Here is an 18,481-nt window from a genome sequence, read left to right as displayed (position 1 = left end):
GTGAACCCCAGTACACCTATCCGGAATAATGGACATCTTAGTCACCTAGTATTGGTCCTGCTAATGGAGCCTTCTCTGGGATTTTAGATTGTGCCCGATGTGTGACATTTTGAAGTACTGTGAAAACAAGAATGGAATGGAACAATTCTCATTATCTACATTGTCTCCTAAGTTGCTGCAAAATTACAAATCAAATTCTCTCACACACATGATCAGTGCTTGTGACAATATGCAGCCCATTTCAGTAAGGTCCATTATTACGATACCGTCAATTTATGTAAGTAAAGAGACAGATCTAAATGTCAGCAATGGGAAGAATAGAGTCCATTTGATTAGGCAATAAGGAAATCGCAGGGGATTTTAATGAAAGTAGTTTCAATGGAGAGCAAAAAGGCAGATGCCAGGTTGCAGGGATCAAAATATGAGTTGGAAGAGAGGAAGTCAAGGCAGCATAAATTTGTTCCTTTATTACATTTGTATGTCACCATACCCATAGTTATCAGGGCAATTGACATGAATAAAATACAATTCACAAATAAAAAATACAGAAACCAAAACAAAATAAATCACCAAAGCAAAAAAGTTCAGCAAAAGACTTGAGCTAAAACCAACATAAAACATAGCAGCTAGAAAATGTAAATGATTAAAACCAGCACATAAACCAGCAATTGGAAACTTGGTGTACAATTGAAGTACCAATGGCTCATAATGAAAAGGCAGCAAAGATGCCAGGTGAGCCTCTCTGGGGGGAGATATTCCATAAGACACCACTCTATGTCAGGTGTTTTGAGATAAATGCAGGTAGAACCTCAATAACTCCATCCATTGTTGTTGTTGTTTAGTCGTTTAGTCGTGTCCGACTCTTCGTGACCCCATGGACCATAGCACGCCAGGCACTCCTGTCTTCCACTGCCTCCCGCAGTTTGGTCAAACTCATGTTCGTAGCTTCGAGAACACTGTCCAACCATCTTGTCCTCTGTCGTCCCCTTCTCCTAGTGCCCTCAATCTTTCCCAACATCAGGGTCTTTTCCAAGGATTCTTCTCTTCTCATGAGGTGGCCAAAGTATTGGAGCCTCAGCTTCACGATCTGTCCTTCCAGGGAGCACTCAGGGCTGATTTCCTTAAGAATGGATAGGTTTGATCTTCTAGCAGTCCATGGGACTCTCAAGAGTCTCCTCCAGCACCATAATTCAAAAGCATCAATTCTTTGGCGATCAGCCTTCTTTATGGTCCAGCTCTCACTTCCATACATCACTACTGGGAAAACCATAGCTTTAACTATATGGACCTTTGTCGGCAAGGTGATGTCTCTGCTTTTTAAGATGCTGTCTAGGTTTGTCATTGCTTTTCTCCCAAGAAGCAGGCGTCTTTTAATTTCGTGACTGCTGTCACCATCTGCAGTGATCAAGGAGCCCAAGAAGGTAAAATCTCTCACTGCCTCCATTTCTTCCTCTTCTATTTGCCAGGAGGTGATGGGACCAGTGGCCATGATCTTGGTTTTTTTGATGTTGAGCTTCAGACCATATTTTGCGCTCTCCTCTTTCACCCTCATTAAAAGGTTCTTTAATTTCTCCTCGCTTTCTGCCATCAAGGTTGTGTCATCTGCATATCTGAGGTTGTTGATATTTCTTCCGGCAATCTTAATTCCTGCTTGGGATTCATCTAGTCCAGCCTTTTGCATGATGAATTCTGCATATAAGTTAAATAAGCAGGGAGACAATATACAACCTTGTCGTACTCCTTTCCCAATTTTGAACCACTCAGTTGTTCCATATCCAGTTCTAACTGTAGCTTCTTGTCCCACATAGAGATTTCTCAGGAGACAGATGAGGTGATCAGGCACTCCCATTTCTTTAAGAACTTGCCATAGTTTGCTGTGGTCGACACAGTCAAAGGCTTTTGCATAGTCAATGAAGCAGAAGTAGACGTTTTTCTGGAACTCTCTAGCTTTCTCCATAATCCAGCGCATGTTTGCTATTTGGTCTCTGGTTCCTCTGCCCTTTTGAAATCCAGCTTGCACTTCTGGGAGTTCTCGGTCCACATACTGCCTAAGCCTGCCTTGTAGAATTTTAAGCATAACCTTGCTAGCGTGTGAAATGAGCGCAATTGTGCAGTAGTTGGAGCATTCTTTGGCACTGCCCTTCTTTGGAATTGGGATGTAGACTGATCTTCTCCAATCCTCTGGCCATTGCTGAGTTTTCCAAACTTGCTGGCATATTGGGTGTAGCACCTTAACAGCATCATCTTTTAAAATTTTAAATAGTTCAGCTGGAATATCATCACTTCCACTGGCCTTGTTATTAGCAGTGCTTTCTAAGGCCCATTTGACTTCACTCTCCAAGATGTCTGGCTCAAGGTCAGCAACCACACTACCTGGGGTGTATGAGACCTCCATATCTTTCTGGTATAATTCCTCTGTGTATTCTTGCCACCTCTTCTTGATGCCTTCTGCTTCTGTTAGGTCCTTACCACTTTTGTCCTTGATTATGGTAATCTTTGTACGAAATGTTCCTTTCATATCTCCAATTTTCTTGAACAGATCTCTGGTTTTCCCCATTCTATTGTTTTCCTCTATTTCTTTGCATTGCTCATTTAAGAAGACCCTCTTGTCTCTCCTTGCTGTTTTTTGGAAATCTGCATTCAGTTTCCTGTATCTTTCCCTATCTCCCTTGCATTTTGCTTGCCTTCTCTCCTCCGCTATTTGTAAGGCCTCGTTGGACAGCCATTTTGCTTTCTTGCATTTCCTTTTCCTTGGGATGGTTTTCGTTGCTGCCTCCTGTATAATGTTACGAGCCTCCATTATTCCCCTCTAACTGATTGAAGTGGGACATAAGAATGGGGGAAATGGTGGTGTATTCGAAGGAAGTGAGGAAAGAGAGAAGAGACAGGTTGCTGATGTGGTAGTGGAATAATCACAGAGTAGATGGCTGACAGGAATGGATAGGGTCAAGGGGAATTGAAGGCAGATAAAACTAAGGAAGAAGTGTGGCCATCTCATTGAAATATATTATAGGTGAGGTGGGAGAAAGAATAAAACACTGGTTTTCAACAGACGGGTTGTGGTCTGTTCTAAGGTGGGTCACAACAGGAGCACTACCACCATGCAAATACATGAGAAATGGTTAAGAAATGGGGCCCAAAACACATGTTTGGGTTAAAAGCAGGTCCTGGGTCTGAAAAGGTTGAAGACACCAGGAATAAATGATTCTCAGAGATGGTGGGGTTTTCAGAAGGAATGCAAGAATATAAGAACACCCCTCTGGATCAGGCCATCTACGCTGCTTCCATAGTGGCCAATCAGATGCCTGTAGGAACCTGCAAACAGGATGAAAGCAGAACAGTCCACTCCCATGGAGGTGGACCATAGCCATCCTGGCTAGTAGGCAGGAGGAATATAGTAAGAAAGGTAGGTAAAGCGCTTAATACAAATAACTCCATTTTTTAGCTGAAAGAGACAAGGATCCATGCAGATTGCGGGGCCTTCACAGGACATCAAAAGCAGAGAACAAACAGATTATTATTAGATGGTGCACAGATCAATGTGCTGCCTGTCCAAGAGAAGGGGAGTAGGAATTTAAAATGGACAGGCGGCCAAGACTTAGTGTTTCCTCCTAAAGACGTTAGCATCATGAGATCATGAATAAAGTTGTTGGATAGAGGGGCAGTGGAGGCTAATCTATTAGGCGAAACGGAACACTCCTCCATGAGCCTCAGTCTGCAATCAGCTTTGGGGCACTGATTGCAGAAGCTGTCAATGCACTGACTACATGTTGGATAGCCACAAACACAGCGGTTCAGCTGTTGTGCCAGAAACAAGCTTTTGGTGTGCACTTCATACCTCCCATTTTTGAGAAGGCAGAGGAATGCATTGTTGTTTTCAGGTACCCCAGCTAAGACTGATGTGATCTAAGCCTGTGCATGAAAAGAAACAAAGAAGCAGCTTTTAGAGTGGGTCTCAAAAAGAGGTAACAGTTTTCGGTTCTGGGAAGTGCCTTTTGGATCTCCCTCTGTGGGGGACTGATGTAAGGCAATGTGACTGCTGTTGGAGTATCTAAGAGGTCTGTTTCCATTTATGTCCCAAGTGTAAATAAACTGAAGTGCATCATAATGCTTTTATTCTCCAGTAATCTGTCCTCTCAAAGGAATCAAACCCAGGTCACTCTGTTCCTATTCAAGGTTTAACTTTAGGTGTCCCACAATATTTTTCCAGGCTCCAAAATTCCATTTGACCTATACAAAACTGGGCTCTTGGGCTGGATGTAGCCATACGAAATGCTGTATCGCCCTGGGGTTGTGCCCCTAGGACAGTTTGGTATGCATCTTCAAAATCTTCCCCTTTTTGCAGCCAGAAGAGATAATGCAGACTGCTAACAGGATATGGACAGGGACTTGGTTGTTGCCAAAAATATTAATTTAACCCAAGATTTTTTTCTTTTCTTTTCTGCAGGGATAAGAAGTCATATTATAAGAACTGATCAGAATGAGTTACGTTTTGCATTCAGTGTGACAATGGAATTTGGGCTTAAAGAGGTTAGATTTGAATATTTGAGAACATTTCATCCTGTCTTAAGACAAGAATATTCCTTTCTGTCCACGGACCCCCTCCCCCGACACACCCCAATTATTTTCATGCATAAAGAAATGTCTTCCATTCTATGTAAATCAAGAATGAGAAGTCACACACATTACCTTGTTTGATTACTGTATAATCAAGCTGAACTTTTGAATCTGCTGGTATAAACTGGAGAGGAAAAGAAAACATTCTATAAAAATACGGATGTTACTTGCTTTTTTTGAGGTGGCAAAATAAGTTTTTTCCTAAAGCTCACTTGTCCCAAGAATGGACATATCTTCCAAGTGCATAGAAAAATAATACTGCTGGTTCAGTTTTATCTAGGTATACAGCCAGTACGTGTTTAACTTCATAAATGCAAGTGACCCATGCTGTCTTGGCTGCTAACAGCCTAGCAGGACAATCTATGGCTTTTGATTGCTGAATCTGCCACTGCACTATCCATGTGGCAGATAGCCATAAAAACAGGGGTTCAGCTTTGGCACCAGAAAACAAACTTTTGATGTGGATTTCATACCCAATTTGGACAAGGCAGAGGAATATGTTGTTGCTTTGAAGTTTCAACCACACAGAGACAACATCCCACCTGACATGATAGAAACTGGATTTTAGATTTGGCAATTGTATAATGTGTTTTTATTTGATAATGATTGCTTTCCAACAAAATAAAAATCACTTTGTCTTTACACGGAAAATAAGATCAATCGTCTTAAAAAAACTAGCTTTCTGTGTCACAGAAGTGGCAAACTTCATCTCTCTCATATTGGACCTTCTGGATAGCCACTGCTTTAGGCAGCTCCCACAGTCAACATTTTAACTGTAGAAAGTCTGGAAAGTACAAGAAAGGCCAGAAATGTGGAAAACTCATAGCAGCAATAACACTAAAATCTTCTCTGAGTATAAGGCTAATGTAAGAATGTAATTGAACACATGCATTATGTCCATTTTTTAGTATGGGAATGTGTATACATTAAAATGGCAAACTTATCACATGCATCAGAACTATAATTCTGTATGGACTGCAGTCCAAACAGACCCTCTCCTGGCCTCGAGGAGCAGCTTTTTATGGGGTACAAGAGGTAAGGGGATCTGGAATAGCTCAAGTGATCCTTTAGATCCTGTCCATAATTTGGAAACAAGTGCACTGGGCATGATCCAGCAGGTGTATGACACTTAACTTGTTACACTTTTCATTAACTTCCCCAAGTGGCAGACTTGGGAATTATGGTGCCCTATGCATGGCCCTATGCACAACGGGTGGCGCTGTGGGTTAAACCACAGAGCCTAGGGCTTGCCGATCAGAAGGTCAAATCCCCGTGACAGGGTGAGCTCCCATTGCTCGGTCCCTGCTCCTGCCAACCTAGCAGTTCGAAAGCACGTCAAAGTGCAAGTAGATAAGTAGGTACTGCTCCAGCAGTGTCTCCGTGCGCTGCTCTGCTTTGCCAGAAGCGGCTTAGTCATGCTGGCCACATGACCCGGCAGCTGTACACCGGCTCCCTCTGCCAGTAAAGCGAGATGAGCGCCGCAACCCCAGTGTCGTCCGTGACTGGACCTATCAGGGGTCCCTTTACCTTTACCTTTATGCATGGTCAAAAAATGGTGACCCCACCCTTACTCTGCCTTCCCAAAGGTGGGCAAGAAGGCACCTGGCTTTGGGAAGGAGGCGCAAAGGGTGTGGCAGGTTCAATTACAAAACAGCTTTAACAGAAGAATCAAGATTTTGCAATTCAATTTTAAACAGGACTGAAATGGTTAGACCCCAGCACAGAATGAGAGTAAAACTGCCACATAACTTGGTGATAATTGTACAAGCATCTAATATAATTATTTGTGGTCAGCAAACATATGGGCAGAAGAGAAATGGTTGTTTTTCTACATCCGGTTTTCAGAAGCTTGTTCAAAGAAAAAAAGGCTAGGTTATGAGATCGCAGGATCAAAAAAATGATAAAAAGCATAGGAAACTAAACTATTTACACTAGAAATAATAATAATTGCATATCAATAGTTGGAGCAGAAGTTAAGTATCTGTGTTAACCCAGTTTCTGCTCAAAAAACTCAACAATCTTGAGAATGTTTCCTTCATTCTTAGTCCCAGTGGATAGTGAAGTATATTATTAGGGATCTTTGCAACAAAAAGGCTGGAAGCAGCTCCTATTTTTTATTTACTTATCTCATTTCCTCCTAAAGGGGAAGGAAATTCTGACATAATGTTAAAAGACCTTTGGCATTCCTAGGGATCAGGCACCAGCCTGGCTGTAGATACTGTAGTTGTAAGAATTACCTGACAACCCCAGACTATAAATAAGGTTGTGTAACTAAGTCTACCTACAATATAAGGTACCATGAAAGCATGATTTGATGTTCAGGAGACATCTAAAAATTAAACAAACATGGTTATCCCAAAGAGGATAAATTATGCAATATAATTTACACTGACAGCTTTACTGATTGACGTGAGGTTTGTTAAGCTTTTATTTTGCAGAGAACAAATGTGAGAAATGAAGGACTGTTGCAAGTATATAAAAAAGCAAAGAATCTTGTGGCATCTTAAAGAGTAACAAACAATTAATTATGATTTAAGCTTTCATGACTACAGTCCACTTCATCAGATGCATAAAATGTAATCCTCAGGCACATATTAAAAAGTGAAAGTTGGAATTAAATGGCAATGAAATTGAAAAAGTACAGTCCAACAATTAAATTAGAACTTAAATTCATGCAAAAAGTACCCTCCTGAGTGACCCTTCACAGCAGCAGTAATTAGTGATAACGTAACTATAGTATGTTATCATTGCTGAGTAAAATAATTAATAGACCAAATTAATAGAATATTTGATAAGTTTTAATAGAGATGGAAGGATCTGCCATTTTTTTGTTCTCTCAGTTTGTTAATTTTTATGATCTTAAATTAATTTTTCACATTTCTATGATGTGGATAAATCACTTGTGATTTTTTTTAAAGAATACCTCATGAAAATTCTTCAACATTTGAGTGTGAATTTCTCCTAACACACAATTTTTGTATGTAGTTTTTCACTACATACCATAGTCCATTTTTGTATATTTTCATAAATATCATTTTTTTGCACAATTTTTTGCACAATTTTGATATATTTTACCCAATATATCCATTTTTGTAAATATTGTTTGGTTGGAGAATTCCACTGCAAAATTCAAGTGTGATTTTCGGATGGTTGGGATTCAGTTCTTATATTGTTTCAAAGTGTGAGTTGCATGGATTTAAGTTTGAATGCAAACTGAATCAAATTTCTCCCCTAATTTAGCACTTTCATGTTGGTGTTTCCTTTTGAAGTTCCCTTTGTTCAAGGATGGCCATAAATAGGGATGCCATATTTCAAAAAGTAAAAAGCAGGACACCCCGAAAGTCATTGGTTGTTTTTTTTTAAGATAATAATAAAACAATTATTAAATTGACTTGCCTAAGATCAATTTCTCAGGAATTCCCCCCGACATCAATTCCGCTGGGGAACCTTTTTCAGCCCAAGGGCCACATTCCCTTCTGGATAACCTTCTGGGGGCCACATACCAGTGATGGAAGGGCTAAAGGCAAATGTGGCTGGAGCAATAAATATGATTTTTAGTCTTGAACACTGAGTTTCTTCACTATCCTCTCTATGCTTCACTCAGAGAAGCAAGTAGCATTGTCGAAGGACACATTCCAGCCAGGCAAAACCACTTATGGAAGGTGCAAAACAAGCAGATGAGGAATGTGGCCCAGGAGGGTGTTTTGCCTGGGGAGAGTCTCGGGCCTGAGATGGCTAAACATTACTGCAAGATTTGTGTTCTTACACAGAATACAGAAGGAGATTGATGTGCCATAAGATTATATGTGACTGAAAAATGGGAGATTAATGGAAGCGAGCACTGCATAACTAATAGAAGATTAGTTATACAAGCAGTGCCAGAAACCAGACATATTGACTCTTGATTGTATGCCTAATGCATGTAACCATCTATGTTTCAAGTTCATCTGGTCTGGCAAAAACATAAAAGAGTAGTAAGTAGCCATGTAGTTTTTGGCAGATGATACATCTTTCCTTTCTTTCCTTTTTTTGCTGACTTTTTGGGAAATGGCCAAAATAACACACATACATTTTAAAGATGCAATACATCTCTTTTAAGTCAGGCCTGCACCATTTGACTGGACAAATCTTTGAGAAAATCTTGTTTTTCTTTGGAGATAAGCAAAAAGAAGAAACTAAAGTTCCCGCCTTCTTGGTCAGAGAATCAAGTAAAGGACTCCACCTTGGAACTTGACATGATAAAACTGTTGCATCAGAATCAAGTAGAAGTGAAATACATCTTCTGACAGTGTTTTCACCTGCCTATTCCATACTCATGGCTTATAGAATAAAATAAACAACAGACCAAAGGATGGCATGTAATTTTTACAGCTTTCCTATGACCCTGCATCTGGCTTGCAAGGAGGTTAAGCGAGCAGAATTGGAATGAATAGTGTTTTAATTCTTTCCCACACAACTTAGAATTTTGACATTTGGTAAACATGCAGCCAAAAGTACCCCAATTCCAAAAATGCAGTATCACAAACTGAAAAATAGGACATGTTTTCATCTCTGGTTCAAACCTTGGAGTTAAACTACATCCCGAAATGATTTAACAGCATCCCACATGAGCTACGAGTCTGAAATTCAGTTCACATGCAATGGCACTCTATTAGTTACACTTAGGTAATTGCTAGAATAGTATGAAAATGGAATATTTACAGTGAACATTGTAATAACTAGTATTCTTAACAAGCCAAGCCACATATGAGATGGAATGTTGGGAGATTTGCCTATCCATCATTTGCCTATCCAGTATTATGAGGGAGAAAATCTTTGCTCTACCCACTTTCTCTACACATGCATAATCTTAAACACTTTTATGTGTCGCCTCTTACTTGCTTTTTGCCTAAATCAAAAAGCTGCCAAATATTTAAACTTTCCTCGTACGGGAGTTTCTCCAGCCTTTTGATCATTTTAGTTGATCTTTTGTGAATCTTTTCCAGCTCTGCAGTATCTTTTTTGAGGTGAAGTGACTGGAAATGTACATAGTATTCCAAGTGAAGTCACATAGTAGATTTGTAATGATGGCAAATTCATGTTGATTATGATATTAGCAGTTCTATATAACCATGCAGTTCTGTTCTGGCATTGTTAGGCAGAAAAGCAAAGTAAAATCAGGTTGAAACCTGATTTTCTAATTAACACTGATTCTTTCAACAACTCAAATGTTTTTTGACAGAAACAGTGTTTGGGAAAAACTTTGAAATTGATATAATCTATAGCTTTTATCCATGCTTGTTGCAGAAATAGAATCAAACAAAGTCTGTCTACACTGTAAAAGCCCCCCCCCCTGAGAGAACAGTGTGTATCAAATTGCAATGAAAAAAGGGGGGAAAGCAATTATATACAGTGGTACCTCGGATTGAGGACCCAATCCATTCCAGGGTGCCGTTAGCACCCCAAAAAGTCTGCAACCTGAGCGGCGATAGAGCGCATGCGTGAAAGTGCGATAGAGCACTTCTGTGCATGCGCGAAGTGTGCAGGACGCTTCTGCACATGCGCATGCAGTTGAACCCGGAACTTCTGGGTCTGCCGCATTCGCAACCTGGAAAAACGCAACCCACAGCGGACGCAACCCAAGGTATGATTGTACCATGTTTTTCCATCTCCAAAAATAATTCTCATCTGCCAAGGCTGGATCTGGTATAAATTAGATATACTGCACCCAAAAATGCAACTAGTAAAACCCAGTTTTCTGTGAAATTGCGATGGATAGGATACTCTTCTGATTTGAGGAAGTGAGAAGTACTTGTGTGTTGAGAAAAAACTTTAGTTGAGAAAAACTTTAGTTGAGAAAAATAAAATAAAAACCCCAGAACTACCAGATTTGACATATTAGTCTTTTACACAGTATCAGACCCTAAAATAAGCTTAGTTTCATACCTGAGTTGGGATTCTTGATATTTTGTAATTATTCTGGAGTTGTCCATTTTCTTTGTTTTTACCTGGTTGAAAAACACAACAAAGTGACTCTCTGTTCTTCAACACACAAACCCCCTTTTAATATCAAACATAGGGAGATCTATTCCAGTTGGTCCCCAATGTTGATGGCTGTTAACGATCAAACTGTTATTTATTCTCCTATTATTCCATTTACATTCTCAACAGAATAGAGCTCCCACTTTTTGTCCAGTGCAGACATATACAACAGTTCAAGGGTAGGGAACGGACCCTCTTGTTCCACCAAAATATTTATTCTTGTATACAAAATCCACATTGAAAGCTTAACTATAGTAATGGTTATGGCTGCACCATGCTTAACCATTATTAATGCTAGCTAGAGTTTCCATTGTAACTATGGTTTGAAGCAATACTTTGAAAAGGAAGGAATTGGCATGTAAGTGACAAGTGACAAGATAGAAAATAGAGTACATTACACAGCTTGAGAACATTCCACACAGACACAAAAAGTTTTCCACTGCATGCATGAAAGATTTTATATCAGAATAAAACAAAAATGTATGCCATACATAAAATGAAATAACCACAACCCCAATTAAGGAAGCAAATATGCCACTTCAGAACCTAGCTTTTTCAGGTGAATGAACGGAAAAAGGGAATCTTCAAGTTATGTGTAAGAGACAATGCCAACACTAGCAGATGCTAGTACTGTAGGAATAGTTGGATGTAACAAAATGGATATGATGCTATTTTGCCACGTAAAATGGGAGAGAAAGCAATGCAAGGGAAACAGGAATTAGAGACATCTATTCTGCTTTCGTAGGTGCAGAAATCAATAGTTGTCAGATTGAGAAAGGCTATTCAAAGGGCAATTAAAACATTAATTTCCTAGCTGTGATCAATAGAAAGAAAGAAATCCAGAAAGATCTGCAAACAGGAAACTTTTAATTAAAGCTACAAGCACCCTGAACAGCCTCAACAGTACTTTGTTCATACTGGACAGGCTAGTGCTACATGTAATTGCGAACAACAACAATGAAGCAGGTTATTAAAATATGACATGTTGCACTGCACTGATTTGACTACAAGGAACCCTAGAGAAAAAGACAGGTGAGAAAAAAATAACGAGTTCATGAAATGTCTCAAAGTGCAGATTAATACTGGAGAGCAAACTAAATCTGTTTGGAGGCATTCTGTGATGTCAGATTTGGATTTTTTTATAAAAAAAACCATCTCTAATTTTTTATTGATTCTCAACATGCAGTAGAGTCTTGACATTAATAATTTTAACAACTGTATAACTTGCCAATAACCTGACATTTCTCTTCAATAACATAGAGCCAAACTATGACATGATGGGACAGCTGTGCTTAACAGTCTGCATCATGCATAGATGTAGGGAATCTATTATTTCAATAAGAAAAGAGCGCACAGGGGATGTGAATGAAACCCATGCACACCCCGGCCATACTCAACTTTGCTCTGCTGCTTCAAACAGTTTCTCCCCAGGTCAATTTCAATAATGGAAGTGAGCCTGGCAGAGGGAAGTTTGCTGAAAGCAATACACAGTACAGCAAGGCAGGAAATGGAAGGTTTCACTTTCTTCACCCATGTGCTGCAGATGGTGACAGCAGTCATGAAATTAAAAGATGCCTGCTTCTTGGGAGAAAAGCAATGACAAACCTAGAAAGCATCTTCAAAAGCAGAGACATCACCTTGCCGGCAAAGGTCCATATAGTTAAAGCTATGGTTTTCCCAGTAGTGATGTACAGAAGTGAGAGCTGGACCATAAAGAAGGCTGATCACCGAAGAATTGATGCTTTTGAATTATGGTGTTGGAGGAGACTCTTGAGAGTTCCATGGACTGCAAGAAGATCAAACTTATCCATTCTTATGGAAATCAGCCCTGAGTGCTCACTGGAAGGAGAGATCGTGAAGCTGAGGCTCCAATACTTTGGCCACCTCGTGAGAAGAGAAGACTCCCTGGAAAAGACCCTGATGTTAGGAAAGATGGAGGGCACAAGGAGAAGGGGACGACAGAGGACGAGATGGTTGGACAGTGTTCTCGAAGCTACCCACATGAGTCTGACCAAACTGTGGGAGTCAGTGGAAGACAGGAGTGCCTGGCATGCTCAGGTCCATGGGGTCATGAAGAGTCGGACACGACTAAACAACTAAACAACAACAACGAAACTTTATGTCTGAGAAGAGCTAAAATGTGTATAAATGCCTACCCTGTAACATCTTGTTCTGCTCAGGAAGACATACACGTTACTTACCAGGCACAGAAACTTTGTGATTGAAAATCTTGCTCCAGACCCCATTATCTGTATTGTCTTTCACTCCAAATTCATAAATTGTGTTGGGTTTCAGATTATCCACCACAGTTTCTGTTGTTGGACAAAGCTGGAGAACCCACTTCTTATTCTTGTCCTTTTCTCTGTAGCGGACTGTATAAAATCTAGTCAAGAAAAAGAAAATTGATACTTTTAATCAAAGGGGGAAATACAATTTAGATATGAGGTACTGTGGTGCTTTTTTCATTTAAGGAACAATAGGTGATGTAGTCAGTATCATTTTGCTTCTGGGATTCAAGCAAGACTAGACTGAAATTTACTATACCCATCCTTAGGATTCTCTATGCAAATATTTGATTCTCTATTAGTTTAGACTCATTTCAATCACTGGAAAGTGACTGTTCAGAGCAGCCAAAATGACAATTTGCTTATTGCCAGGATAGTAAACCCAAGCTCTGCAGTTCATTAGAATTAACAAATATGGGTTTAAAACATTACTGAGTAGTGTCTAATCAACAGATATCATTAAGCAACATCACAGATTTAACATTAAATTTTTTAATTTTGATAAATTTGACCTGAAAATCTAAGCATAAGAAAGCAACAGCTCTCATAAACTACTTTTCTAATCAAATGATAGTTGTTTAAAGCTTACTTTAATGTTTGATGGAAATATATTTCAACTACATGTCTTCTTTAGCATTTCCCACCTTAAAAATATGCCCCAGTTTTCTAATCTGTTTATTCCCCCCCCCATGGAACTCATCAATCAATTAAGGGGGGAAAGAATCGGCATTGATTTTTGTTGTTACTGCATCATGTTTGGAACTGATTGGCCTCCAGGAATAAAAACATGAAGGAATCTTAAATGTCCTCTCAACTTATTCCAACTATGCCACTTAATTCAGCAGTTCTTACTGATTTATCTTGATCTAATTGAGATTAAAATCAAGCCTGGCAGCATTTTGGGAGCAATCCAAGGTTTATGCAGGAAAAGCAATATTGAAAAACGTGCCAACAGCTCTTAGGCAACAGCCACACGATAAATTAAACTATAAATGACATAGAATTGTGACTTAGGGAAGGGAAACTTCAGGTCCAAAACTGTTGCAGGAATTATTCCAACACTATATTTGTGTCAATGTTCTCTACTTTCGATAGTCATCTCAAAAAGTAGCTTGTTTGCCACAGTTGATCAGACAGTTGAAAAATACTTACCCTGCTACACATTCACATTTTTTTGCTGCTACTGCTCAGCTAATGCTACCATATTCCTTCATCTTCATCTCACAGCCTTCATTTAGTCTCACACTAATTCATCTGGCAGGAGCAATGTGAATTTGTTTACTAGTACATGTAACGTCATCAATTCCACAGTAGCATTGTTGGAAAAAATAATGTGGACCACCACAGCCAACAGGCATCGTGGGCAAATGTGGGTGAGGAATGTGAGCACAAAGAAGTTCAAAGAAATAGCACTGAAATAGCATATGTGTTTGCAATGTGCCACAAATTGCCAAAAATGGAAGGTATTTTGGCACTTATAAAAAGGAACATGAAAAAGGTAAGTTCTGACCAAAATTGATAGGTTTCATTGCGTCATTCTGATGCCTTTTAATTATCAAGGCTTGGATCCTATGCTTCTGCTCTGTGATTAGGATCTTGCACCCATGGAAGAACCCCTTCAACAGTCGTTTTGTTCTGAGTGATCATCAAAAATGGCACAGAGTGTGTGTGAAGCATGTGGCATAGCCACAAGCTCAGCTATCCTTCCAGGGCAGTCTTAAGCACCTCTGGCGCCCTGGCGCCGTGATGCGACGGATCCCTCTGGCGCCCCCCCGCCCCGTTTCCCAGCGTGGCGGGCGGGTGGGCAGGCGTAGCACTACTGCCAAGGGCGCTGCTGCGCGGAAGAGCGGCGGGCGGGCGGGTGGGCACAGCTGCGATGCGCCCCCCTGGTGGGCCGGCGCCGTGGCGCCCTGTGCCACCCAGCCTGGCCATAGGGCTGGCCCTGTATCCTTCTATGAATGCAGAATCCTTCCGTTTACAGAGCAGCAACTTGGAATCCAAGCCAAATGGGCAAAGCACCATCCCGTAATCTTCATTAGCTGTATCTTTCAGTTGATTACCTGTCATTTGCACAGTTATTCATTGTGGTCCAATCATGCTTTGGGTTGACTAAGATCCCCCAGGACAAGAAGACCGAAGTTGGAGTTAAAGTGCCTATTACCAGCTGGAGAGGCTTTGGTGCATTCGTTTTACCTATGTAAGAAAGCATAGAAACTTTAAACAATTTTATATATTAGAAGATGCATCTAAAGGGCCTGCGTAACTTATGATCCAACCATGTACTGTGGTCCTCCAGCAGTTCAACAGCCCTTTTTTTCTTTTTTGATGGATCACCCCAAACTGCACAAACAGGGGTATGTGTGTGTGGGGGTGTGTGTATAGCACATGGCATAAGCTGAATTCAGTTTAGTGTGTCACCTAATAGAGGGCAGGAGTAAATCTGAGCCTCACCTAAAGGAGCACAATTCAAAGTGTTGGTGTTGACCTTTAAAGCCCTAAATGGCCTCGGTCCTGTATACCTGAAGGAGCGTCTCCACCCTCATTGTTCAGCCCGGACACTGAGATCCAGCGCCAAGGGCCTTCTGTCGGTTCCCTCATTGCGAGAAGTGACGTTACAGGGAACCAGACAGAGGGCCTTCTCGGTAGTGGCACCCGCCCTGTGGAACGCCCTCCCATCAAATTTCAAGGAAATAAGCAGCTATCCTATTTTTAAAAGACATCTGAAGGCAGCCCTGTTTAGGGAAGTTTTTAATATTTAATGCTGTATTGTTTTTATCACTCTATTGGGAGCCGCCCAGAGTGGCTGGGGAAACTCAGCCAGATGGGCGGGGTATAAATTATTATTATTATTATTATTATTATTATTATTATTATTATTTTATTACTACATCGGTTGTGTTTCAAGGCAAAGGAAACCAATTTATATGCAGTTTGATTTGTATGGTGCTTGCCAGAAAGATTACAAAAGCATATAACAATGTAACATGGTTTTGAAGGTTAAAACCACCTTCCAATGCTTCACATCCCTGCCCCCCAATGAATTTACTGTTTGTCTATGGCAGATAGATAGATAATAAATAAATAAATAAATAAATAAATAAATAAATAAATAAATAGAACATTAAAGGCCATTGCAGAAATGTGTTGTGCCACAGGCACTCTCCCTGACCCCTTCATGGCACTGTCTCAGCGCTCAGGGGATATCATGACATAAACACACAGAACTAACACAATTGTTATAACAATTTGTTAGGTATTGCTATTAGCCACTGAGATCTGCCATCTCAAATAAATGTTTTCTCTTCTAACTGTTTATGGAAAAAATGTTTAATACTGCTACAATACCTGAGCAGGGTTTCTTGTAATTTGGAACAGGTGCTGACCTCACTGCAATCAAGTATCTTGGCTCTGCGTCTGGAAAACATTAGGATGATCATTTGTAAAATTCAACAAACTTAAGAGTGTACATTGCATCTTATTATTACCTATGGCAGGGATGGAGAACCGTATGTTGGACTTAAATTCCCATCAGTCTCAGTCAGTATGGTCAACGGTTAGTGATGATGAGAGCTGTAGAAGAACATCCACAGGTTCTCTGTTCCTGGTTTATGAGATGACAAAATTTTGATATGTTTTGAAAACAAAAACATACCTAATTGATTTGGATCCAAATGCGCCTTTCACCAGTGGGAGGGCACTTCCACTTATGCAAGGCATTTCCCCACCTTCCATTCTGATTAACCCACTGCAGCCCCTTGCACTCCATCCTATACCACTCCAAAGCGTCCTCTAACCGCCAGGAGTTGACTTTGAGGGACATAGGAGGCTGCGAGGAGGAGGGGAAAGGGGCAGGGAAACCCCACTGCAGGAGCAGAGTTTCACTGTGTTCCCTAGATCAACCTCATTATAAGTAATAAAAGTATGAGGGAAAAAGTTGTGGGTTAAGTAGGAATAGAAATACTTGAACTAATACAATAGTGATATACAGTGGTACCTTGGTTTTCGAATGTAACCCGTTCCGGAAGACCGTTCGAGTTCTGAAACGTTCGAAAACCAAAAACTCAATAGCCGAAAGCTAGGCCTCAGGATTTTGCACTCAGTGGAAGCTGCGTGGCATGTTCGACTTCTGAGGCGTATTCGAAAACTGAAGCATTTACTTCCGGGTTTACAGAGTCCGAAAACCGAAATGTTTGTCAATGGAGACGTTCAAAAACCGAGGTACCACTGTATACATTTTTAATTTTTATTTTAAGTAAGAAGAAAAAGAAGGAAAGAACATCTGAAGGGACAAGCTCTGAAGATATTAAAACAGAACTATTGTGTTGGTTTAGAGATTTATGCCTTTGAATTAAGCGGCTACTGTGACATATAGCAATGAACCAATTAACTATTTCAATTTTCCAGTGGATAAGCCAAAGTCTTAATAGTTTGAGGCAGCATGGGACCTGAGTTTATTGAGCTCATTCGAACTTCATCACCTGAAGCTCATGGGACAGTGATGAGGACAGGACTCTCCCATTTAGCAAATGGGGCTTGAAGGTGCCAGGATCAGGGCATATATCAATCAACTGAGCCGAACCGAGCTTGCTGTAAAAGATGGGCTTTACTGGGAGGAAAATGATGCCAACAGCAAATAGTTACCTATACTGGAATTTAGGATTTAACATTAAAGGTAAAGGGACCCCTGACCATTAGGTCCAGTCGTGGATGACTCTGGGGTTGTGGCGCTCATCTCACGTTATTGGCTGAGGGATCCGGCATACAGCTTCCGGGTCATGTGGCCAGCATGACTAAGCTGCCGTTTACCTTCCTGCCGGAGCAGTACCTATTTATCTACTTGCACTTGACGTGCTTTCGAACTGCTAGGTTGGAAGGAGCTGGGACCGAGCAACGGGAGTTCACCCCGTCGTGGAGATTCGAACTGCCAACCTTCTGATCGGCAAGCCCTAGGCTCTGTGGTTTAACCCACAGCGCCAAGAGCGTCCCATTAATAGGCAGTAATTAATCCACTGCAGTTCTTTGCCACCGAAGTATCTCACCTCTTTATTACCATGTCTGCTGCAAACACATTGGGCTAAAGAGTTAGACATGCTTAAGTCCATTTCAATGGGACCATGCCTAAATCTGTGTGGATTTGGTCTCTATAAAATGCTGCCCTTTGGGCTTCTGATACACAAGCATGAAAAAAAGCAAAATTTTAGAGTATTTTATAGATAGTATATAATTTAGCTGTGGAAATGCCATTTCTATAAAAATAAAGCTGTAAATCAGATAGCTAATAATTCGTTAGAAACAGTTGCGGATAAATTAGGCCACATGAGAATGTCAAAATACACACATATATATTACAACTCTGTTACAATAGTAATAATTTGCATAAACAGAGGCTCCTTTTATAAACCTAACCACATTTTTTTCCAGTCTCAGAATAAATTGCTGTCTGGGTGCATTTTCTGAGAACCATCTTGCAATTGTTTCAGAAACATTGTTCTTTGTCGGAAACAATGAAATGAAATAAACCAAAGCCAAACTCACTGATATTTTTACTCACTAGCTAA

General features: G+C 40.4%; 1 protein-coding gene across 38 annotated transcripts in view; it reads right to left on the bottom strand.

Annotated features, from left to right (window-relative positions):
* Window positions 1-18,481, bottom strand: part of ABI3BP (ABI family member 3 binding protein) — a 137,589-nt gene that overhangs the window by 78,113 nt on the left and 40,995 nt on the right. For 37 of the 38 annotated variants that reach the window (XM_088668137.1, XM_060273724.2, XM_088668152.1 and 34 more), the window contains exons 3-8: window positions 16,269-16,337; window positions 14,984-15,116; window positions 12,840-13,021; window positions 10,543-10,604; window positions 4,690-4,741; window positions 46-117 (exon numbers count right to left, since the gene is read on the bottom strand). In XM_088668137.1, coding sequence (XP_088524263.1) covers window positions 46-117; window positions 4,690-4,741; window positions 10,543-10,604; window positions 12,840-13,021; window positions 14,984-15,116; window positions 16,269-16,337 — 570 coding nt within the window. The remainder of the gene's footprint in view (window positions 1-45; window positions 118-4,689; window positions 4,742-10,542; window positions 10,605-12,839; window positions 13,022-14,983; window positions 15,117-16,268; window positions 16,338-18,481) is intronic. The other variant, XM_088668151.1, reaches the window with a different exon arrangement.

Source organism: Zootoca vivipara, chromosome 4 (genome assembly GCF_965207765.1).
Source record: "Zootoca vivipara chromosome 4, rZooViv2.hap1.1, whole genome shotgun sequence".
Classification (NCBI taxonomy): Eukaryota; Metazoa; Chordata; class Lepidosauria; order Squamata; family Lacertidae; genus Zootoca; species Zootoca vivipara.
This window is presented reverse-complemented; position numbering and strand designations above follow the sequence as displayed.